General features: G+C 42.4%; 1 protein-coding gene across 2 annotated transcripts in view; it reads left to right on the top strand.

Annotated features, from left to right (window-relative positions):
* col12a1b (collagen, type XII, alpha 1b) overlaps positions 1–25812 on the top strand; it is a 112415-nt gene that overhangs the window by 47469 nt on the left and 39134 nt on the right. For both annotated transcript variants that reach the window (XM_061929778.1, XM_061929777.1), the window contains 23 exons: positions 1374–1519; positions 1596–1725; positions 1931–2067; positions 3425–3554; positions 3687–3826; positions 3905–4037; positions 4113–4130; positions 7374–7513; positions 18350–18479; positions 18657–18796; positions 18902–19031; positions 19299–19438; positions 19505–19634; positions 19708–19847; positions 22801–22930; positions 23008–23147; positions 23301–23430; positions 23630–23769; positions 23845–23974; positions 24276–24415; positions 24608–24737; positions 24976–25115; positions 25212–25341. In XM_061929778.1, coding sequence (XP_061785762.1) covers positions 1374–1519; positions 1596–1725; positions 1931–2067; positions 3425–3554; positions 3687–3826; positions 3905–4037; positions 4113–4130; positions 7374–7513; positions 18350–18479; positions 18657–18796; positions 18902–19031; positions 19299–19438; positions 19505–19634; positions 19708–19847; positions 22801–22930; positions 23008–23147; positions 23301–23430; positions 23630–23769; positions 23845–23974; positions 24276–24415; positions 24608–24737; positions 24976–25115; positions 25212–25341 — 2994 coding nt within the window. The remainder of the gene's footprint in view (positions 1–1373; positions 1520–1595; positions 1726–1930; positions 2068–3424; positions 3555–3686; positions 3827–3904; positions 4038–4112; positions 4131–7373; positions 7514–18349; positions 18480–18656; positions 18797–18901; positions 19032–19298; positions 19439–19504; positions 19635–19707; positions 19848–22800; positions 22931–23007; positions 23148–23300; positions 23431–23629; positions 23770–23844; positions 23975–24275; positions 24416–24607; positions 24738–24975; positions 25116–25211; positions 25342–25812) is intronic.

Here is a 25812-nt window from a genome sequence, read left to right as displayed (position 1 = left end):
TGTATACTCTTGCGTTGCTTCGTCCCCTCCTCCCCCTGCGTAGCCTCCGGTGCACCGCCCCGAAATCGTAGGTTCGTGTCGCCAGCTGTGCTTGGTCTGTTTTTGCCGAGGAGGGTTCCTGAACCCAGGCGAGCAGATTTTGTGCTTGAAATGCACGAATCATTGTATGAAATGAAACAGCAGTACATTTGCATAACAACTGATATCGTGTACTTAATAACTCGGTGTGCTCTAAAAAAATTATTAATGTATGTGTCTTTTTCAGCGTATTGTGTTTTTGTTGCACCCAGAAGTAGTCACAAGTACGACACTCTTTTCAACTTTTATTGTCAATCTTGTGCTAACAACAGGTTCAATTCCGACACATATTGTTTCTCGTGCGCACACGTCTTTTCCCCTCACACACAAAACTTCTTATTCTCCGTCAATAATCTTTCAGGCACGATATACATAGAAACATTTGTTAACTCTGATCATGACCATACCGATTAAACCAGCACGTGGTTAACTTACAAAAGTTATTTAACAATTTTGTTAATTTACAATTACATGTTAGGCTCCAGCGCCCCCCGTGACCCCAAAGGGATTAAGCGGTAGGAAATGGATGGATGGATGTTAGCTCTCTCTTGTCCCATGTCCCAAATGGCCGAATAGCATTGCATATAATAATAGCGTCCTCTGCCGCGAGTCGTTCAGAAGTAGCGCAGTCCATCTTCTCGAAAGTATTTTCCTCTGGTTTATAAGTAAAACGTCCATTAAAAGTAAATTGATGATTGTGAATGATTAGTTCCAGTGTAGTTCAGTGGTTGTCAACACTCACACAGTACTTAGTCCTGATTTGGTCAGCAACAGCTGCAATTGCTCCTTCTGAAGACACTGCCCCTTAGTGTTTTGGAATAGAATTACAAGTCTGGCACCACCCATACGGAAGAACTATAAATCAAACAAGACGCCGTCGGGGGGGCGCAAGCTACACGACGCGGGAGTATATTCCAATTTTAAGAGTATTTGGATGGATGAAAATACTACACACGTGACAATGAGTATTTGATGGTTGCACATGTGATATTGAGTATTTGGATGGATGACAAAATTACACATTTGATTTAGAGTATTTGGATGGATGAAAATTCCACACACATGTGATATTGAGTATTTGGATTAATGCACATGTGATTAAGCGTATTTGGATAGACGAGAATGCTACACACATGACTAAGAGTATTAAGATAGATGAGAATACCACACACGTTCTTTAAGAGTTCTTGGATGGATGAGAATACTACACCTGTGATCAAGAGTTGTTGGAATGATTACAACACTACACGTGAGTATTTGGATTTAAAAAAAACTAATTGTCTTATCCTGTGCAGTGCCGCTGCCGGCCGTCACGTCCATGAATGTTTACGATGAGACGATGAACTCTATGAGGGTACGTTGGGAGAGAGTAGGCGGAGCCAGCGGTTACGTTGTGTTATACCGCTCCATCAACGCTACAGAGCCTCAGATAGATCAGGAGGTAAGACGTCGCATCAATCAACCTTGTGAGACCTGTTGTCTTCGCTCAGCTCGTGTTTTGTGGCGTCTGCTTGCAGGTTCGTGTTGGAGCAGACGTGAGCGACATCCAGCTGACACAGCTGCTTCCCAACACGGCGTATTCAATCTCCATATTGGCTCAGCACGGAGAAGCGGTCAGCGAGCCGGTGAAGGGCACTGGAGTTACGCGTACGTCACTGCTGAGTTGAAAAGTCCAGCATTTAGCTGAAAGCACGGCTGTCCAAAAACTTGAAGATCTATCAAGATAAAGATGTTGTTCAATCATTGAATATTTTTCTCCTTCCAATTTGGCCCAAAGCCTCCTTCATCATGTTTTACTTTATGGATAGAACATTCCGCACCTTAGACATATTTTCACATTGTCCTCCCTCAGTGCCTTTGCCTCCTAGTGGAGCTCTCAGGATTTCGGCCGTCACTCACAGCAGCATGAGACTCAACTGGGACGCCGCGCCAGGACCTGTGCGCAAGTACCTGGTCATCTACCGGGCCGAGGATGGAGACGCCAAAGAGGTAAAGCGCTACCTGCTCACCAGCTGTCTGCTGTAACTTTGGCTCCAACAGCTTCGTTCTGTGGACGTTGACCTAAAGATGAAGAATGTGCTGCTAACCTACTTACAAAGATCTAGTTTAGGTGCTTGAGAGCTCATCAAACGGTGGAAAGTCTCGCTCCCATTAGCCCTCCACCGCTCTGTCCTCATTATTCCTCACTCCAAGGACTAACAGTCTGGATGAGTCACACTGCACGCCGGCCAGAATTTTCCAGAAAGTCCTGATGGATGACACAATGCAGCTCCACTTGTCTTCTGGATTACCACTAAAGGCTTCTGCTCTGCTGCGTCGACGCCGGCCCGGTGCCAGCGTTTCCTGTCTGCTGCTGCTCAGCGTAGAATGGAAAAAGCTTGTGTGCAGACGCGTCTCAGCATTTCATCTTTCACCTTGTCATGACTCAGCTAGACCTCTACTCTCTCAGTCTGATCAAAGCAAGAATTATTACACAAATACTCAAGTATGTGGACCTGATCTTCTTCCACAGCAATCTCCTCCAAGCAAGCTTCTGTGGCAACATAAAGGCTCATCCTCCAAGTGCTCACCCAAGGTTGGAAGCATACAGTGGTAGTGTGTTCCAGTCTTGTGCAGGTCTATAATCTTGTCCCACAAAGTTAGAAGCATTCAGTGGTAATTTGTTCCGGTCTTTTGCAGGTCTGTAATCTTATCCCACAAAGTTGAAAGCATAGAGTAAGAGTCCGTTCCAGTATTGTGCAGGTCTTCAATCTTGTCCCACAAAGTTGGAAGCATACGGTGATAGTATGTTACAGTCTTGTGCAGGTCCACAATCTTGTCCCACAAAGTTGGAAGCATACAGTGATAGTACGTTACAGTCTTGCGCAGGTCCACAATCTTTTCCCATAAAGTTGGAAGCATACAGTGGTAGTTAGTTCTAGTCTTGTGCAGGTCTGCAATCTTGACCCACAAAGTTGGACATATACAGTGGTAGTCCATTCCAGTCTTGTGCAAGGCTACAATCTTGTCCCTTTGACTTATCTTTGGTCTTGCCCATGGTGAATTACAAGGGTATTTTATACTAATGAACTTAGATTATTTTTCTTTAAAGGGTACAGGACTCATTTGTGCGTGTCATGAACACAAAAACTACAATAGTTACAATGCTTGCTGCTTGTTTGAGGATCAACTATGTATTTCATCAGATACAATCACATGTACAACTTTTATTTCACGTTTTATTTTTAACATTCTGTCTCTAATAAAGCTATCATAGTACTTACTTAATAAAACATATTTTCACCGTACAGATGTCTAAAATGGCTTGAATGAAAACCCACCTAATGGTGACGTTTTTCTGTGACAGCGTGAAGTTGGCGGTGATATCACCACCTTTGACCTATCTGGCCTAACCTCCCAAACGGAGTATGACGTCGCCGTGACTCCAGTCTACGACGAAGGGCCTGCCAACCCCATGCTTGGAAATGCAATCACAGGTCTGCACGCTTTTTTCTGTTTAGTTGCAAACTTGTCAGTCAGGAATGTTGAAAGTAATTTGCAGCGCAGCAGTAATTCATGAAAATCATGGTATTAACGTCTTCCACATTTGGCCTCGTTTGTGTGACCAGACGTTGTTCCAGCCCCGAAGAACCTGCGGTTCTCTGAGGTTGACCTGACCTCCTTCAGGGCTACGTGGGAGCACGGAGCGCCGGATGTGGCTATGTACCGCATCGGCTGGACGAAGAAAGGCCAAAACGACGACCACTCTGTACGTTAGCAACACACACACACACACACATACCTCTCCTTACTTCACTACATTATATATTTGTGCATCCACCACCAGACCATCCTTGGCAACGATGAGACATCCCATATTCTGCAGCAGTTAGACCCAGACACCGAGTACACCGTGACGGTCACAGCCATCTACCCAGATGAGTCCGAAAGTGAAGACTTGATGGGAAACGAGCGCACGTGTAAGTGTTTTAAGCTGGGAAGTTTTCGCTGACAAAAAGTATTTATTTTGGAGTAACCCTGTTTTCTCTTTGTAGTGTTAAAGGCTGTGGAGGGTATGTCAGCTTCCTTATGAGGAAATTTTGTTGCGTGTATGAATGACACTAAAACATTTGAAGAAGGAACATTTACCACCTCAGTAACTTCAACACATCCATTTCTTTATTCACCAGTGAGCTTGCTTAATGCCAAAAATCATTGTAGCATAACATTAGCTCATGGTGGATGAAAGCAATGCTTTGTCTCAAATGGAATACTTGCATCGGTACACTTCAATAAGTTCACTGTATTACTATACTGTGCACTTACTTCCTGACTCAGTGTGTAAATGTTGACGGTGTAGTGCTGTCCCAAATCTATTACTGTTATTGTACACTGGGAAGTGTAACATACTTATGCACTCAAAACACAAAATGTAAGTAGAAATTTTGCACTCAAAAGACTAAGGGCCTGATTTACCAAAGGTTTGTGTGTACTAAAACATGTGCAAACTTGATAAAACACACAAAGCTGATCTACTAAATGTGTGCATAGTGGATTGCGATTGTGAAATGAGAAGAATAAGGCGTGCAATTGATTTTGCGTCTCTGTCTTCATTAATATGCAGAGTATATGCTGATCATTAAAACAGCCACAATAGTGGGAGGAGAAAATACAGATATATTATACAGCATGCGCAATGTGATTAATAAACACTCATCACCATTTTTGGAGCACTATTTAGTGTTTTGTTTAGCACCTGTGAGAAAGATGTGCAAACTGACAGTTCCACACACCGCTGTGAAAAAGGACCGTTGCATGCGCTGCAAAGACAGACGATGAACAGGGATTCCTCCGTCATATGCGGGTGTGTCAACATATTTGGAAGATCAGAAATAAAAATTATTAAATATATAATCTATTCAGCCATTTCCTTTTATAATTGTATAGTTGCTGGTGGCTTAAGGGGCTGATTACAATTAATTCAATTGATGCATTTTTTTATGTGGTTTATTTTTTAACTAGAAAATATATTACTATAATAAATATACTACATTATGAAAATACGTCTTTCATTATGCATTTTCTTGCGTTTTAGTCATTCCGCACGAATGCCCTGGTGATGCGATCCACAGCCTCACGCACAGAATTAAGTGCCAGTGTGTATATGTTTCCTTTGTCTAGATTGAGATTCAGAAAAGGTGTTACAGATTATAGATATGTGTTGCTGGATCAACACATCGCACACAAGTAGGAGCATGATAACATTAAAGTACAGAAAAATGATCAAGTGTCTCTGTGGTAAAAGCCCCGTATGCATGCAAAATTCTAATTTAAATAAGGCGGTCTGCACCACTTTTCAATTTCACACGCAGTGTTAGTAGATCACACAACACGCTCACTCATACTACTCGCTGTTTTATTGTTTGCGCTCGCTGTCTAGCGCATGGTATTTGGATCTTTGACTACGTTTACTCTGCTGGCCAAAGTGGCCCAAATGGGATTTTTTTGAGACCCTTGATTTTTTCCAGCTGACTGTTTACACTGCAAGTAAAATGTGATTTTTATCAGACTCCAGTGTAAACGCCCACCAGCCCCAATGTGGCCCCAATGTAGCCTCAACATCACTTGCATGCGCACTTCGATAAAGTGAAAACAAAGGAAGTTGACCAAGAGGAAGTCGCTACTACTACAAAATAAAATAAAAGTCGCAACACTAAAATTTTTTGTTTTTTTACGTAAAAATAAATTAAAGTAATATAATGTATGAATTTATGTGTATATAGTGTAATATATTTGAGAGGGTTGTAATCTTTTTATGGCTGTTAAGTAGAGGAGACAGACATACGCGTGGATCTACGGGAGCTTTATTTTTCAACTCACATGTAAGCAAATGTGCCACAATTCCCGTCTTTCAGCAATCGCTATTTCTTCGGAATCAAAATAGATATTCATATATTACATATAGCCTATTATTTGCGCACTATTGACAAGTGATGCACCGAAAATGTGGTCACCTTAAATAGAAACCGAAACCTGGTGTTGTGATGAAATATCCATTTCCGCTGGCGACTGCGTCTTTCCGGCGCACACGAGTGACGTAGCTCACCAAAAGCTGACGAAAAAAAATCATTTTCAGGTCACATACAGGTCGGATTGCGTTTAGACTGCGGTCACATTTGAAAAGATCAGATTCCAATCGGATTCAGGACTACCTCCTGATGTGGCCTGATGACAAGATTTAAAGGACTTTCGAGCGTTTAGACTGGCAAAAAAAATCAGATCTGTGTCACTTGAGGGCAGAAAAATTTGCTGTTCAGTGTAAACGGGGCCTTAGTAAATCAGGCACTAAAAAGCCTGATTTACTAAGATCCCAATGACATGTGCTAAATAGCGTGTGCAAACTAAAACATTGCGTGTGCTATTTGTGGGCATGTTGCATATGATCTACTAAGACTGATGCGTGTACAATTGATAACTGGTGCAGACTGCCCCTTTTTAAATGAGGTAATTGTGTGTACTACGCAGATTTCACCATGGAGACACTCATTTACTGCTCATCAATGTTATCATTATCCTACCTGTGGCTTTTTGCTATATTTTCAGCTAGTGCCAGCATCTCCCATAAGCGCACCTTCAGCACGCTAAAAAAGTGGGTTTCACATCACATTGCAGGACTGCTTCTAAAATGCCCAGAATGAGTTGTATATGTCTGCTGCATGTTTAAAAACATAGCAAGATGCCACAGGAAAGAACATTATAACATGAATGTGCGCTAAATGAGTGGTTCCATAGTGAAAGCCGCACAGTACATACAAAAATCTCATTTAAATAAGGCGGTCTGCAACAGTTGATTGTACACGCTGTATTAGTAGATCATATGCAGCACGCCCAATAATGGTACACTGAATTTTATAGTTTGCACATGGTATTTGGATCTTAGTAGATCAGGACCCAAGAAGAATTTTGGTACGCTAATTGAGACATAGCAGCACAATGTGATGTTTGGTCCATGAGACAGGTCTGTTTGACAGTGAATTGCATACATTACAGGTGTGAGTGTGTCAATCACTGCTCTTTGTCTGTGTCTCATTCATCTCATGTAACATCATTAGATATGTCATCAAACTTGTTGCATGTTGCTTGGTCAGCAAATGCTGATCCTGTGCTTACTCACTTCTTCCATGCAGCCTTTATCCTTTCAGCTCCATGTGGGAGCATCATCATCATTGTCATCATCATCATCATCACCATCACCATCTATGTTTAAAAAAGCTTCACATCTAAAAAAAATATTTGTTTCTTTTATGCTCTGTCAGTGCGACCGGAACCTCCTAGAAACCTGAAAGTTTACAATGCCACCATCAGCACATTGGCGGTGAGGTGGGACCCAGCTCCTGGCCCCGTGCAGAACTACAAGATCCTTTACGCTCCTCTTGCTGGTGGCGAGCCCCTTGCTGTATGTCAATGCTCATTACTATAATAATAATAATGATAAATAGATGAAGCAATTTCTGTACAAATTGTGTGTGAATGCTCCAATGCTGAAGCTGAACTGAAATGCTGATGGAACGTAGAATAATTGTAGAAAGGGTTTGAATGTTGAAAAAGTTTAAAGTTTGAAAAGATTTTAATGTGGAAATGGTTTGAATGTTGAAAAGCTGAACTGAAATAATTGCGTAATGTAGAAAGGGTTTGAAGGTTGAATATCTTAAGGTATATATGAATGTTGAAATGCTAAATGTTGGTACAGATAAAAAAGTTAACATACTTTCAAGAATATACAAAGTAACGGAATCTCTGATTTTCAGCTTTTATTTGAAATTAGCTAAAACGCTAGCATGGAAATTTAGCATGCTACAGGGGTACAGCTAGCACATTTCTAAGATGGCGCCAAGTACCGTATTTTTCGCAGTATAAGTCGCTTCGGAGTATAAGTCGCACCGGCCGAAAATGCATAATAAAGAAGGAAAAAAACATATATAAGTCGCACTGGAGTATAAGTCGCATTTTTGGGGGAAATTTATTTGATAAAACCCAACACCAAGAATAGACATTTGAAAGGCAATTTAAAATAAATAAAGAATAGTGAACAACAGGCTGAATATGTGTACGTTATATGACGCATAAATAACCAACTGAGAACGTGCGTGGTATGTTCACGTAACATTATGGTAAGAGTCATTGAAATAACTATAACATATAGAACATGCTATACGTTTACCAAACAATCTGTCAATCCTAATTGCTAAATCCCATGAAATCTTATATGGCTAGTAGGGCTGCAATTAACGATTAATTTGATAATCGATTAATCTGTCGATTATTGCTTCGATCAATCGATTAATAATCAGATAAAAGAGACAAACTACATTTCTATCCTTTCCAGTATTTTATTGGGGGGAAAAAACAGCATACTGGCGCCATGTTCTTTTAACTTGCCAAATAAAACAAGGAAAATGTTACAAAAATGCACTTTTGACACCCCTGCTATAGATAATAAAAAATTAAATCTGATAAATCTATTGGTAAAAAGCAGAGCCTGACGACGCATGCACGTTTATCACAACTCTCTCGCTCTTTCTGTCTCTGCCCCTCCATCACCAATGCTGCTGCGCACACCTCCACAATTTGTTTTGTTTTTAACCTTCTTAAACCCTGAACGTACATTGAAAATACACGCAACCCTAACTCAAAATGCCGGACATTTGAGGCGTTTGGGGGGCACCGTCCGGGCGGCCCCGCGGGGGAGGACGTGTCCGGTGAAAAGAGGACGTATGGTCAGGACCTAGTTTCACCGGACATGTCTTCTTTTGCTAGCATGCTAGCAGCTAACGGGCTAGTATAGACTGACCACACGTCCTCTTTTCGCCGGACGTGTCCTCTTTTGCGAAGCTGTCATGGCGGAGTTTCTTGGGTGCCTGAAATGTCCGGCATTTTGAGTATTGTTTACACAACGTGCAGTACGCTACTTAATATGTCCGTGTGGAAACTCGTTCGGTACACATCCGCACCGAAACGAAACCTCCGTACCGAAACGGTTCGATACAAATACACGTACCGTTACACCCCTATTATTTTGATTATTGTTTGTAAATGTTGCAGTTCATAAATAAAGGTTAAAAAAAAAAACCGTAGCCTCCGCGCATGCGCATAGCAAAGATCAAACGAATCGATTAACTAAATTAATCGCCAACTATTTTTATAATCGATTTTAATCGATTAGTTGTTGCAGCCCTAATGGCTAGTCTCTTACGTAAATGAGCTAAATAATATTATTTGATATTTTACGGTAATGTGTTAATAATTTCACACATAAGTTGCTCCTGAGTATAAGTCGCACCCCGTATTCATATTAGCTACACTTTTAAGATGGCACTAAGTAATTAAATTCATTATTATTTGGTGGAAAAGTATAAATTAATCAAAATGCTAACAAAAAAAACGTTAGCAAGCTAACGTTAGCATGGTAGCAGTAGCTTGGTATCAGGTTAACAGCTAACATACTTCCAAGATGCCGCCAAGTAAAGAAATCCATGAATATTAGGTTAAAAAGTACACAATTAGCTAAAATGCTAGCATAATACATTAGCATGCTAACACTATTAGGTAACAGGTAAACAGCTAGCATATTTCTAAGATGGCGCCAAGTAACAAAATCCATAATTATTAGGTCAAAAAGTACAAAATTGGCTAAAATGCTTGCACAAAATGTTAGCATGCCAACATTGCATGGTATCAGAAGAACAGCTAGCAGACTTATTAGATGTTGCCAAGTAACGGAATACATGATTATCATGTTAAAATGTACAAAATCATTTTAAATGCTAACATAAAACATTAGCATGCTAGCAATAGCATTGTAACAGGGGAACAGCTTGCATACTTCTAAGATTTCACCAAGGAAAGAAATTATGATTATTTGGTGGAAAAGTGTGAAATTATATAAAATGATGGTATCAGGGAACAGCTAGAATACTTTTAAGATGGTGCCAACTAACAAAATTCATGATTATCAGGTCAAAATGTACTAAACTTGCTAGAATATTAGCATAACATGTTAGCAAGCTAAGTAAGCATGGTAACAGGTAAAAAGCTAGCATACGTTTAAAATGTCAGCAGGTAGCGAAATCCATGTTTATTTGTTTAAAAAGTGAGAAATATTTAAACATATTAGCATAATATGTTATTGTTAGCTTGTTAGCATTGGAACAGTTAGCATACTTTCAAGATGGCGTTATGTAACAAAAATCATGAGCTGAACGGGTTTATGTTGGAATTTTTTGAATCGGTGAGAAATGTGGGAATTGAAGAACTTGGAAAACGTTTCCATTCACTTGAATGGGAATTTCCTGAACATTTGGCAATTTTGGGAAAACCGGGAATTTTGTGTAGCATGGAAAATAGCACATTTGCCCTGAATTAGCAGAATGAATTGAATGTCCAGATTGAGTGGACGTGGTTGATGGTAGAATGGTTCGAGTTGGTTGAGGAATGTGGGAATTGGTAACTTTGAAAGATTTGCCATTCATTTGAATTGGAATTTCCTGTAATTTAGGAATTTCGGGAAAACCTGGAACTTATGAAATATGGAAAATATCATGATTGCACTGGATGAGATGAATAGGTTGGTGTTGGAATTTTTCTGAATCGGTCAAGAAATGTGTATTTAGTAACACTTTGTAATTGACAATTGGTATTCCGGAATTCTGGGAAAACCGGGAATTTTCAGGGAAAAAATAATAGATAACTATGTATAATGCTTTGATGGTGGAATGGTTGAAATGGGTTGAAAATGTGAAAGGAGAACTAAAACGGACAAAGCGGGGAAATAGGGCTTTGGGAATACTTGGAGTGTCCATTCATTTGAAGGGGAATTCCCTGGAATTTTGGGAAACCAGGAATTTTAACAATATTGATAATACAAGCTATCCGCGGGGTCTAAAAAAGTTTTAAATCCAACAATTTGATTTTAAGGCCTTAGAATGTCTAAAGTTCTCCTAAAATCTCATAAAAGGTCTTGAATTCGATTTTGAAAGGTCTTAAAAATCTATTAACGTTACTTTTTTTTAAAACATGCATAAACTTCAGTCTTGCTTTTAAATGTTTGAATTTTTGCGAACACGATAACGTAACTACAAAACGGAACTAAAGTAGGTTTAAACCTGTGCTGCTCGGTCAGAAGTTATGGCGGACCACCACCCAGGGAGCTGTGCGTGCACAGCAGCGGAGAAAACTTAACGAAAGCCCACAGCAAAGACGAAAGACTTGCATTAATATTTAATATTTACGTATTTTGATCATTTTAAGCTTACGCGGCGCATTAATTTAAAAAAACGCATGATGACGATTGCTTTTCTTTTCCTTACTACATCATTGATTATTACTCACTGCAGACTTCAATAGAGCCAACAAACATAATAAAACATCACTTACTCTATAAGGTTTGCTGTCATTAGGACGCAGACTGCTGGATGTTAATATATTCCAGTTTAGATGAAGAATGACTCATAATCCTCGCGAAGGAAAGGGAGGTGGAGCCAAGCGTATTTTCGTGTCGTTTTCGCCATTTACGAGTCTAAATTGGCTGTCAAAGTTTACCAAATTGTCAGAATACGTCCTCGTCCTTTTTCTATACAGGTGAGAGGCATGATTTATGATCTAGAATAAACTTCCAGGGAGCAGGGAAGCGAGGAAACAGCTGACCAGTCAATTATGTCAGCATTAAACACTAGCTTGTGATGACAGCGTCGCTATAAAGCGCTTTTAATAACAATATCACTAATACTTGGTTAATATTCAAGTCACGAAAGGTAAATAGAGTATTGTTGGCGCTTTTAGGATGGTTAATTATTGGGTTTTATGGACGGAATAGAAAACCTCCAATTGGCTCTGCTGTAAGCAAACTTTTATTTAGGTTTATTTACGAGTTAGAATGCTTTAAAAACAGTTACATGCGTCGACATGTCTTTCATAATGATTGTGAACGATAGACAAGATTCCAAATAAAAGTGCAGCTCCCCTTTAAGGACCCAGATGTGGAGCCATCGAGGAGGGAAGCGTTTGTAAACATTGGGGTAAAAGTGAATTGAATGATAATGTAAAGGCCTACAATCCGGTATAAGTCTGTGTCAAAAGATGCTAAAACGCCACAAACACTTGCACAACTATAATGTAATGCCCCGCATTGCAGAAAGAGTGACCCAGACGAGGATGCACACTCAGTCGCTTTATCAACAAGCGGTAACTCGTTAGTTGTCCCAAAATACACATACATATACCAGCTTCAGTTAGTCACAACTGACGCTGACATACTTTCTCACACTCACAGCCAACTCTCGTGCGAACCTGTTCACACTCTCGGCACAACGACGCCATCCCTTAAAGGCACAGTACACATACACAAACATCACAGATATTACAATACTATTACATACAATACGCACACACTAATTTCTCTGTGATAATAGTGTACTCACAGCAGTAAAACTATTTAAAAAAAACTTCATCCATCTTTTTCCGCTTATCTGAAGTCGGGTCGTGGGTGCAGCAGCCTAAGCAGAGAAGCCCAGACTTCCCTCTCCCCAGCTACTTCGTCCACAATTGTCTTATATTATTTATTCCAATAATTTCAGGTCAGCTTCTTATGTCTAATCTTTTCTCCAAGTTTATAAAGTAAGTGACATTAAAAGCTATAAAGGTTGTCTGTTTCGTGTTTACACTCAGTTTTGTGGTTCGGTGAGGAAAGCAAGGAATATTTGCGAGTGTCATCTTGTCATGCTTAAATAAAAACTAGTTGTTGTTTATTAGCAATGTGTTTACAAAAAAGTTTTAAAAAAACCAGGTACAACATACCAGATACAAAAATAGCTGAGTAAATTTTAATATTATCCACATTATTCACATTCTTGTTCTTTTTAGACAATCGCTCTGCCTGCACTTTCTGTTTTTGTGCAGATACCGTAGTAGTACTGTAAATGTTTTTATCTGTTTGCTCAATTCTGACAGCTGCAAAAACACTGCAAAACTTAACCATTTAGCTTTAGCAGAGATGCTGACAGTCCCTTTCACGGACAATATATTGTTGTGCTTTCCTCTACCATTGCTGATGTTCTACTTGTTGTTACTTAAAAACCCTTGATATGAGGCACACTGCACCTTTTGCAAGAAAACACTTATATGGCAAATCTGAAAAATGGCTGGTATGGTGTTTGCTAATAGTGATTTAAATTATTTTACAATAGAGTCTGCTGGTGCATTTAGTTGGTTTAACAATTTTGTTTTTCAATGTGACAGAGCAGTGAATGAATTCATACGCTTACAATTAATTCTGGCCCTCTGATTTTCGTTTATGTCTTTGTATTTTTTTGTCCGTATTAATGAGAAATGGTCTTTAAAAAGTCTTAATGCCCTAGTTGAGATTAACTGTTTGGTGTTGGAATAAATTTTTTGACTCGGTCAAGAATTCTTGACGTAGTAACACTTTGTAATTAAGAATTTGTCTTACAAAATTCCAAACATTTTGGGAAAACCGGGAATTTTTGGGAAAAATAAAATAGCTAACTTTGATATCCTGGCTAAGTAGAATTTTTTGATGATAGAGAATGGGTTGGAAAATGTGGAAGGAGATGCAGACAGGAAAGATGGTGGAAATAGGGCTTTAGAAAATCAGGAATTCCGTGAATTGTTTGTAATGTTGAGAATTTTTAGATTGAATTTCCAGGATGGTGGAATGTGTTGGAAGTGAAATGGTTGGAATCGGTTAAAAAATTAGGAAATTGTGGAAGGCTAAAAAGTTGGCCCATTCATTTTCAATGAGAAAATCTTCACGGAAAACTGGGAATTCTGGGAATTTTTTAAAAATAGCTTCAAACGTTCCTGTATAACCCGAACATTTTGAATCAGATGAACAGGGATTAAGGTTGTCCCAATACCAATATTTTGGTACCGGTATCGGGACTAAAATGTATTTTGATACTTTTCAAAATAAAGGCGACCACAAACAAATGTCATTTTTAGCTTCATTTTAACATAAAATCTTACAATACATTAAACATACGTTTCTTATTGCACTTAAAGAAAAAATTTAGAAGATTGAAATAAAAATTAAAGGCATTAAACACTTTGGGCTGTTCTTATTGCAATTAAAGAAAAAATTTAGAAGATTGAAATAAAAATTAAAGGCATTAAACACTTTGGGCTGTTCTTATTGCAATTAAAAAAACTATTTTATATATTACATATAGTCTGCCATAATCTAGAATTACGTTAAAATAGATTAGAAAGCTTTACTGACATTGTATTAAATGCTTCAGGATTTATGGTTGCCACTCTCTGTCTGTGCTTTTAGACAAATACAATCATTAGTGAATACTAAAACAATACTATGGATGTAACTACACAGCTAAGACATCCATCCATCCATCCATCTTCTTCCGCTTATCCGAGGTCGGGTCGCGGGGGCAGCAGCCTAAGCAGGGAAGCCCTGACTTCCCTCCCCCAGCCACTTTGTCAAGCTCTTCCCGGGGGATCCCGAGGCGTTCCCAGGCCAGCCGGGAGACATTGTCTTCCCAACGTGTTCTGGGTCTTCCCCGTGGCCTCCTACCGGTCGAACGTGCCCTAAACACCTCCCTAGGGAGGCGTTCTTGCGGCATCCTGACCAGATGCCCGAACCACCTCATCTGGCTCCTTTCGATGTGGAGGAGCCGCGGCTTTACTTTGAGCTCCCCCCGGATGGCAGAGCTTCTCACTCTATCTTTAAGGGAGAGCCCCGCCACCCAGCAGAGGAAACCCATTTCGGCCCCTTGTACCCGTGATCTTGTTCTTTCGGTCATAACCCAAAGCTCATGACCATAGGTGAGGACGGGAACGTAGATCAACCGGTAAATTGAGAGCTTTGCCTTCCGGCTCAGCTCCTTCTTCACCACAACGAATCGATACAGCGTCCGCATTACTGAAGACGCCGCACCGATCCGCCAGTCGATCTCACGATCCACTCTTCCCTCACTCGTGAACAAGACTCCGAGGTACTTGAACTCCTCCACTTGGGGCAGGGTCTCCTCCGCAACCCGGAGATGGCACTCCACCCTTTTCCGGGCGAGAACCATGGACTCGGACTTGGAGGTGTTGATTCTCATCCCAGTCGCTTCACACTCAGCTGCAAAACCGATCCAGTGAGAGCTGAAGATCCTGGCCAGATGAAGCCATCAGGACCACATCATCTGCAAAAAGAAGAGACCTAATCCTGCAGCCACCAAACCGGATCCCCTCAACGCCTTGACTGCACCTAGAAATTCTGTCCATAAAAGTTATGAACAGAATCGGTGACAAAGGGCAGCCTTGGCGGAGTCCAACCCTCACTGGAAACGTGTCCGACTTACTGCCGGCAATGTGGACCAAGCTCTGACACTGATCATACAGGGAGCGGACCGCCACAATCAGACAGTCCGATACCCCATACTCTCTAAGCACTCCCCACAGGACTTCCCGAGGGACACGGTCAAATGCCTTCTCTAAGTCCACAAAGCACATGTAGACTGGTTGGCAAACTCCCATGCACCCTCAAGGACCCTGCCGAGAGTATAGAGCTGGTCCACAGTTCCACGACTAGGACGAAAACCACACTGTTCCTCCTGAATCCAAGGTTCGACTATCCGGCGTAGCCTCCTCTCCAGTACACCTGAATAGACCTTACCGGGAAGGCTGAGGAGTGTGATCCCACGACAGTTAGAACACACCCTACGGTTCCCCTTCTTAAAGAGAGGAACCACCACCCCGGTCTGCCAATCCAGAGGTACCGCCCCCGATGTCCACGCGATGCTGCAGAGTCTTGTCAACCAAGACAGCCCCACAGCATCCAGAGCCTTAAGGAACTCTGGGCGGCTCTCATCTACCCCTGGGGCCCTGCCACCGAGGAGCTTTTTAATTACCTCAGCAACCTCAGCCCCAGAAATAGGAGAGCCCACCACAGATTCCCCAGGCACTGCTTCCTCATAGGAAGACATATTGGTGGGATTGAGGAGATCTTCGAAGTATTCCTTCCACCGATCCACAACATCCGCTGTCGAGGTCAGCAGAACACCATCCTCACCATACACGGTGTTGATAGTGCACTGCTTCTTCTCCTAAGGCGGCGGATGGTGGTCCAGAATCGCTTCGAAGCGTCCGGAAGTTGTTTTCCATGGCTTCCCCGAACTCCTCCCATGTCCGAGTTTTTGCCTCCGCAATCGCTGAAGCCGCACACCGCTTGGCCTGTCGGTACCTGTCCGCTGCCTCAGGAGTCCTATGAGCCAAAAGAACCCGATAGGACTCCTTCTTCAGCTTGACGGCATCCTTCACCGCCGGTGTCCACCAACGGGTTCTAGGATTACCGCCACGACAGGCACCAACTACCTTGCGGCCACAGCTCCAATCAGCCGCCTCGACAATAGAGGTGCGGAACATGGTCCATTCGGACTCAATGTCCAGCACCTCCCTCGTGACATGTTCAAAGTTCTTACGGAGGTGGGAATTGAAACTCTCTCTGACAGGAGACTCTGCCAGACGTTCCCAGCAAACCCTCACAATGTGTTTGGGCCTGCCAGGTCTGTCCGGCATCCTCCCCCACCATCGCAGCCAACTCATCACCAGGTGGTGATCGGTTGAAAGCCCCGCCCCTCTCTTCACCCGATTGTCCAAAACATGAGGCCGCAAATCCGATGATACAACTACAAAGTCGATCATGGAAGTGCGGCCTAGGGTGTCCTGGTGCCAAGTGTACATATGGACACCCTTATGTTTGAACATGGTGTTTCTTATGGATAATCTGTGACGGGCACAAAAGTCCAATAACAAAACACCACTCGGGTTCAGATCCGGGCAGCCATTCTTCCCAATCACGCCTCTCCAGGTTTCACTGTCGTTGCCAACATGAGCGTTGAATTCCCCCAGTAGAACGAGGGAATCACCCGGGGGAGCACTCTCAAGTACTCCCTCGAGTGAATCCAAAAAGGGTGGGTACTCTGAGCTGCTGTTTGGCGTGTAAGCGCAAACCACAGTCAGGACCCGTCCCCCCACCAGAAGGCAGAGGGAAGCTACCCTCTCGTCCACTGGGTTGAACTACAACGTGCAGGCTTTGAGCCGGGGGGGAAACAAGAATTGCCACCCCAGCCCGTCGCCTCTCACTGCTGGCAACGCCAGAGTGGAAGAGAGTCCAGCCCCTCTCGAGAGAACTGGTTCCAGAGCCATTGCTGTGCGTCGAAGTGAGTCCGACTATATCTAGCCGGAACTTCTCCGCCTCGCGCACTAGCTCAGGCTCCTTCCCCCCAGCGAGGTGACGTTCCACGTCCCAAGAGCTAGCTTCTGTAGCCGAGGATCGGACCGCTTAGTGCCCTGCCTTCGGCTGCCGCCCAGCTCACATTGCACCCGACCTCTATGGCCCCTGCTATGGGTGGTGAGCCCATTGGAGGGGGGACCCACGTTGCCTCTTCAGGCTGTGACCGGCCGGGCCCCATGGGAGCAGGCCCGGCCACCAGGCGCTCCCCATCGTGCCCCACCTCTGGGCCTGGCTCCAGAGGGTGGCCCCGGTGACCCGCGTCCGGGCGAGGGAAATCTGGGTCCTTTGTTTTTATTCTTCATGGAGGTCTTCGAGCTGCTCTTTGTCTGATCCCTCACCTAGGACCAGTTTGTCTTGGGAGACCCTACCAGTATAATAACTGGCAAAAAGCCAGCTGTGTGCGGGTCTACGTATCTGTATGTGCACAGCAGGGGAGCTAGTTAATTATAATACCTTTAAACTCCTTGTACAGGTCTGGATGATTGTTATTTAAATGTTTACCTAAGTTTGAAGCAAAGATTGTAATACTTTAATGCCACCTTTGGCAAGGCAAGTTTTAAAGCAGATTGCAGCGTGGCGCTTCAGGGTTTAAAGCATCACTTTTATCTGTAGATTTGAAGCCCAAATACCTCTATATTGCGCTTCACGCACCCTCTTTATGAACTAATAGAATGACCGCTTTTTGCCATTCTTCCTCTCCACATTGTTTTTGCTTGTATGCGCAGCTGTGTGTGCATTTTGACACACTCAACATCATGCACTCTGTATTGTTTTTAATGCATTAGTACCGGGGTACTTTATTAGTACCGATATACCGTACAATCCTAACAAGGATTAAGGTATGCCAAGCCAAAAAGTCGCGGAATAATAATAATAATAAAGAATAGAGGAACTAAGGTGTAGAATCTTATCTTGGAGCATTCAGACAATAATAAAGAATGTCAGCTGCTCACATATCTCTCCTGATGTGTGTGTTAACAGACGCAGGTCGGAGGCAAGAAGACCAGCACCATCCTGCAGAAATTGTCCCCAGACACTCCGTACGTGGTGACCATGACTGCTGTGTACCCCACTGGCCTCAGCAAAGACATTTCAGCAGAAGGAAGAACCAGTGAGAACACGTGCACCCAGCACAACAAAGTGGATAGAAAAGTTCTCACTTCCACCAAACAATCCTGATTTAAATCACCTCCACTGTGTTTAATGTTGTCTTTATGGACAAGCACTTTATCACACAATCTTTTACAGTAATGAAGACTACTAAAAACGCCCGTTTCCTGTCCTTCAGAGCCTCTGGGTGGCGTGAGGAACCTGCAGGTGGTCAACCCCACCATGACCACGTTGAACGTGCGCTGGGAGCCGGCCGAGGGTCGTGTGAAAGAGTACAAAGTCATCTACGCTCCTGCAGCTGGAGGAGCTGAGAGCATGGTAGGACTGGTAGGACCATTATGTGTCACATGACTAAAGTTCACACCAGAAAAAAAAACTTTTCTCGTCTGCATTTCAAATTTGTTCTCACATTTTCCACTTCAGGAGCAGGTGTCAGCGGGCAGCACCAGCACCACCCTGAGAGGCCTGCATCCTGACACCCTCTACACCGTCTCCCTGGTGCCCGTCTACAACGAGGGAGACGGCAAGACCATGTCTGAAAATGGAAAAACACGTAAGGCGTTTCCACTCTTCAGGGAAGACTCTTTGTTCTGTAGAAGAGTTCTTCCACAGCACACTCCTCCAAGCGTGCTTTTATGGTGCTTTGCTATGTTGGATGCTTACACGTGTTTACGGCTGAGATATAGAATGATTGTCCATGAGGCAGATCAACACAGGTCTGCTTCACAAGAATCTTTTGAAGGACTTGTGGAAGTCTTGTGTGTGGGGACAGAAGACAGTCCACTAGGAGAGCTTAAATTACATAATTTGTTGCCTTCAGGGCCGCTCGGAGGTGTAAAGAACCTACAGGTGACCGACCCCACCATGACCTCTCTCAACGTTAAGTGGGCCCCAGCTGATGGAGCCGTTCGCTTGTACAAAGTCTTCTATGTACCCGTTGCTGGCGGCCGCGAGGAGATGGTGAGACCATTAGTCTGCTAAGACAAGGAGCACCAGCGGAAGCTCTAATGTGAAAACTTCCCACAGGAGCAAGTTCCTGCCAACGTCGACTCCATCATCCTCAGGAACCTTCTTCCTGACACGGCTTACGCTGTGTCAGTCTTACCAGTTTACCCAGCCAGGGAGGGTAAACGCCAGTCTGAGACTGGAAAGACTTGTAAGTCAGTGTTTGAATAATGGACATCAGTCTGTTTAACTTACGAAATAAAACATTCCGATTCTTCCTGCAGTGCCTCTAGGAGGCGTCGGCAACATGAAGGTGAGCAGCCCCACAATCACCACACTCACGGTCACCTGGAACCCTGCAGACGGAAACGTTCAAGGCTACAAGGTCATTTACGTCCCAGTCGATGGAGGCCTGGAGATTGTGGTAAGTGTCAACCAGTAGACAATATCTACACTATGATGATAGACATGGTTCCAAATTTACTGCATATCTAGCCATCCAAAAGGCCAAACATGAATTAATGCTCAATAGTTAACGTACAGTCGCTAACTTCCTTGTTAGCATGTGACCCAAGTAGCTTAGCGGCGTTTCTATGTCATCTGTGTGGTCTTACTTTAAATAGCAGCATTAAACATTTTCAAAATGTTAAGAAGTATATTTTAGTGCTGGAAAAGCAGAAGCATCATTTAGAACATCATCTAGCATAATAAACTTACCGTATTTTTCGGAGTATAAGTCGCACCGGAGTATAAGTCGCATTTTTCGGGGAAATGTATTTGATAAAACCCAACACCAAGAATAGACATTTGAAAGGCAATTTAAAATAAATAAAGAATAGTGAACAACAGGCTGAATAAGTGTATGTTATATGACACATAAATAACCAACTGAGAACGTGCCTGGTATGTTAACGTAACATATTATGGTAAGAGTCATTCAAATAATTATAACATATACAACATGCTATACGTTTACCAAACAATCTGTCACTCCTAATCACTAAATCCGATGAAATCTTATACTTCTAGTCTCTTACGTGAATGAGCTAAATAATATTATTTGATATTTTACGGTAATGTGTTAATAATTTCACACATAAGCCGCTCCTGAGTATAAGTCGCACCCCCAGCCAAACTATGAAAAAAACTGCGACTTATAGTCCGAAAAATACGGTAATCGCAAATGATAGCAAAATCTGTTTGCTTAAACCTTCCATGAAATGCAGCAGCACTTTTTCATAACGTGATTCATATTGTGGTATCTTTTATTCTTCCTTCTACTTGTTGCACACTTTCATCAAATATATTATGTTATGCTAAGCAAAGTACATGCAAATAGAGTAATAGAGTTGTTGTTGTTTTTCTGTCGCGTCCAACCACTCAGGCAAACTATATTGTTGATGTAGATGCCCATATTTGCTGTACATATTTACTTTACAAAAGACAAGTGTGGGATGCTTTTATTTTTTGCCTTATTTGTATTTGACTTTATTACATGGATTTAAATTAATGTTTGGCGCAGCCGGACTGTAGCAGGAGGGGATAGAAATGAGAAAAAAAAGGAAGACAGAGGGGGAAATTGCAGAGACAATAGGGGGATTAGACAGAGAGACAACAACAACAGAACAATGTCAGCAAATGCGATAGGTACAAATATAATACGAAAAGTGATAGCAAAGAAGCAGTTCGGGAAGTAAATATTAATAACACAGAAATGACAATGAACATTATTGCACTACAAATGGAGCAATAAAAATACTAATAGAAATAGCACCATTGATAATGAATAATAATAATAATTCCCTCTATTATCAATAATATAATTGTTTCAAATGCAACAATACATATATGTAATGATAACTTAAATGACCAAAAAAAAAACGATACATGGAGGGGAGGAACGAGAAGTCAACTGTATTAACCTTGTTACAGATTGTTATAGTATTTATAGTATATGTTTTTTTTATTTGTGTTGTTAATCAGTTTGGAGCGTGTATGTGTACTTCTAATCTTACACGTGTACTTCTGATCGTTCACGTGTTTTTCTGATCATACACATGTACTTCTGATTATAGACGTGTACTTTTGAAGTGAAGTAGGGCCATATGATTTCTACGTTAACTGAATCTGAAAAACTGAATCTACTGTTACATGCAGAATATCACGTAAATTGACATACATGTCAATGAAATGCTATCATCCTGAGGATAAAGAATGCTTGTCTGGGGAAATCATGATTCTGGGACCACTCATTCATCCCTGAAAACTCAACCACCCACTCCCAAAGTAAATAATGTGGGTTTAGCAGCAGTAACTGGAGAGGCACTCTTTTTTTTACACAGCGCCAAGTCATCTCACTCAAAAACACAGCAGCCGTTAAGCACACAGCAACACACTTCCAGCCTTAAAGTGGTGTACGCAACTGAAATAAAGGTTTCAAAAAAGTAGCATACATAAGAATTTTGTAATTAAAGCACACATTGGTACATTTATGTTACAATATTATTATGCTTTGACAAAATTGCCAATTAATGTATTGCACTAATATATAATTTTTTTATTTAGGTTGTTTTCCTTTAATTAGTAGACTTTTTTTTTTTATTTAAAAAAGGAAACTTGTGCTAGTAAAGGTTGTGCTTTACTTTATGTTGATGGCATATAATGTGCTTGTAAATATCGTACACTTTAATTTTTTGTTTACGCTAATTCAAGGGTCAGAGTTTAGGAGCCATTTTTAAGTTTTATTTTATAAGATATTTTTGTAAGAACCACAACTGATAAACGGTAATGGTGGATTATTGGGATATATGCTATTAAAAACAACAACAATGTACACTGAACCCAAACCATGTCACAAAACTGTAATAATACACGAACCGTGGATTTTGTGACCCGTTCTACCCTTAATACATACTGTATATTATTTCACAAATTACTACATATATTACTCCATACATTGCTACACATATTAGTTACATACATTATTACATATATCATTATGAAATTGCCACATATAGATCTATTATGTAGGATCTGAGCCGAGGATGTCGTTATGGCTTGTGCAGCCCTTTGAGACATTTGTGATTAACGGCTATATAAGCAAACTTTGATTGATTGATTGATTCATTCTACAGGACCAAATGTCTGAGAGCACCACCTCCATTACTACATATGATATTACATATATTACAAACTATATTATTATCTATGATGTTGTGTCGTTCTATTGGAGCAAGAATTTGAGAGACGCACCACCATTACTACATACGTTACTGCACATATTACTACATGTATTATTACATAGATTACTATGTACTTTACTACATATATTTCTAAATATATTACCACATATAGATCTATGATGTGTCATTTTACAGGAGCAAGTGTCTGAGAGCACCACCACCACTGTCCTGGAGAAGCTTCTCCCAGACACCCGCTACACTGTCACCGTGGTTCCGGTCTACGCCGAGGGTGACGGTCCGAGTCTGACCGACAGTGGCAAGACAAGTGAGGTCACATGACACCTCGAAAGCATTGTTCTATTCCAAAGAGGTGCAGGTGCATTTGAGCATTTGTCTTCTCAGAGCCGCTGGGCGTGGTGAGGAATCTTCAGGTGTTGGATCCCACTACCAGCACCCTTAATGTGCGATGGGAGCCCGCCGAGGGGAACGTGCGCGAGTACATTGTCATCTGGGTGCCGAGTGGAGGCGGAGAGCAGGATGTGGTGAGTCACATGTCAAAAGAACAGAATGTTTCGACAAGAGAAGAGCGTGACATTCCAGACCCAAAAGTGGGATTATTGGCATATTTCAGACAACTGGCTTTGGTCTCTTTTGCCAAACCTCATTCCTTTCTTCCAATTCCTTCCCTAAACCAGGACCAGGTGTCTGGATCCACCACCTCCACTGTGATCAAGAACCTGGACCCCGACACTGAGTACACCGTCACTGTTGTGCCCGTTTACCACGAGATGGAGGGACTGCCGCTGTCTGAAAACGGGAAGACGAGTGAGTAGCCAGACAAAATCAAACATGAGCAAATCAGCGTCAGAAAGGAAGTTGATGTTCTGCATCCTGAACTGTTAAGAACTAACCTTTAAAACGTCACCTGACAAACATTATTTCAAAATTATTTCTCAGGAAACTTCAAATTTGACCTTTGAAATGTAGAGTCGGCTGAACGACTCAAATTATTTGTTCCTGTCAGACCCGTTCGGGGGGGTGAATAACCTGCAGGTGATTGATCCGACCATCAACACCCTGACGGTGCGCTGGGAACCAGCGGTGGGCAACGTGCGCGGCTACAAGCTCACATACTCAGCAGAGCCTGACGGAGTACAACAAACGGTGAATGTCCACTTTGAGTGTGGCTCGTACATCGTTTCAATGCCATCATTGATTGGTATGGAATGTTCTGTGCAGGAGGAGGTGTCAGCTGGCACCACCAGCACCATCCTGAGAAACCTGGACTCAGACACCGTCTACAACGTGGTCGTGGTTCCCATCTATCCGGACGTGGAGGGCATCCCGCAGGCTGACAAGGGAACGACCAGTAAGGGAGTGAATGAGGCGTTCAGGCACAATGGAAGCATACACACTCACATTCCAGTCCGATAATTAAATCTCCTGTCAGACTGAGATAAATGTGTCAGAGTCAGCGAGATTGAAGACCATCAACAAGTAGTGGAATGTTCTGGAAGGACATGATGACACAGGAAGTGACTGACACAAGTAACTTGCGAGAATGACATGTTTGATGGATGATCATCGCCTCTGAATGATTAGCATTAACCTTCAGGTGAAGCGGTGTCCACTCGGGGTAAAGCTATGCTGACATGTCTTCTCTTTTTCAGAGCCCCTGAGCGGCGTGAAGAATCTCCGTGTGACCGACCCCACCACCAACTCCCTCAGAGTGCGCTGGGACCCAGCCGACGGCGATGTTAGGCAGTACAGGATCCTCTACGTTCCTGCTGTAGGAGGAGACGAGCTCATGGTCATTACTGAATTTATTGACACACTTTTTACAGCAAATAATAGCATTCCTCATTCTGACCTTCTTGTTGGAATATTAGAGTGATAAAAGTGCAACATTGAACATATTTGTAGAAGAAGAACAGATGTTGGAGTCTAGTTCAAGCACATATTTGAGTAAAATCAATAAATGGGTTGTTTGTGTCGTTTGAAGACTCAGGAGTCTGGCATTGTGACCAATGCAATGCTAAGAGAACTGCAGCCTGACACAGAGTACAAGGTGACACTGGTGCCCGTATACGCCGACGTGGAGGGAAAGCGCATGTCTGAGAACGGGAAGACAAGTAAGTCCACACACAGCTGTCATGTTTGAAATCAGCAGGCTGCAGCAGGATGTGAAGATCACAAACGTATGCCAGCAAATGTCATGTTCTTTTGACTGACACTGCAGCCTGCGGTGTTGACTATCATGCACACACAAGGTCAAAACCTGCGCAGTAAATTGTAGCTGCGACTTGACGCCAGCTGTGACTCAAACAGGAAATTGACATTCATGTAATGGCTACCTGATGTGTTTGACAGAGCCGCTGGGCGGCGTGAAGAACCTGCAGGTCACAGATCCCACCACCAGCACCCTCAAAGTCCTCTGGGAGCCCGCGGAGGGAAATGTGCGCCAGTACCGCCTCTTCTACGTGCCTGTGGCCGGCGGCGCAGAGGACATGGTCTGTCTCTTATCTTCATTGTTGACGCTTGTCTTAACAAAGATTGGTTCACTTTGTCCACTCATTGGGGATGGTGGTGTCTTCATGTGCGAGCAGGAGCAGGTATCAGGCGGCACCACCAACACCATTCTGAGGAACCTCCTCTCAGACACCCCTTATTCTGTCACCGTGGTCCCCGTCTATCCGGAGGGCGATGGTCTGCGCCTCACGGAAACGGGACAAACTCGTAAGCCACTGTTTTCAAAGAAATAGAAAAATTATTTTACCCAGCACTGATCATTGAGGGACACCTCTGTTGACCAAACATGATGGTCTTCTAAGTCCAATCATGTTGAACCATTTCTTCTGCTTATCAAGCTCGCTGGTTCTCGATGTTATAAAGACATCAATGGTGTGTGCGTGCATGAGTGTGCGTGTGTGCTTTGATGTTCTGCTGCGTGTGCTGGAATGGTTTCTGCTCAGACGGCGTGTCGTGCTCACTCAGCACAGTCAAGCTTTAATTGGAGCGCTGCACTAAGATTCCAGCAACTGTTCCAGGAGCAAACATGAGTTTGTCGTGCAGACTTGTGGAGGTGCAGTAAGTCTGGAGAGATGGTCTATCATGAACCAAGATGAGTTGTGTGTGTTGTTAATGGAGGTTATACAACAGCAGTTGTGTAACTTGACCACAAAAGTCTGTCTGCGTTCATTTGTTTTC

The sequence above is a fragment of the Nerophis lumbriciformis genome, linkage group LG34 (assembly GCF_033978685.3).
Source record: "Nerophis lumbriciformis linkage group LG34, RoL_Nlum_v2.1, whole genome shotgun sequence".
Classification (NCBI taxonomy): domain Eukaryota; kingdom Metazoa; phylum Chordata; class Actinopteri; order Syngnathiformes; family Syngnathidae; genus Nerophis; species Nerophis lumbriciformis.
Note: the sequence above shows the minus strand (reverse complement) of the source record. Positions and strands in the feature narration are given on the sequence as shown.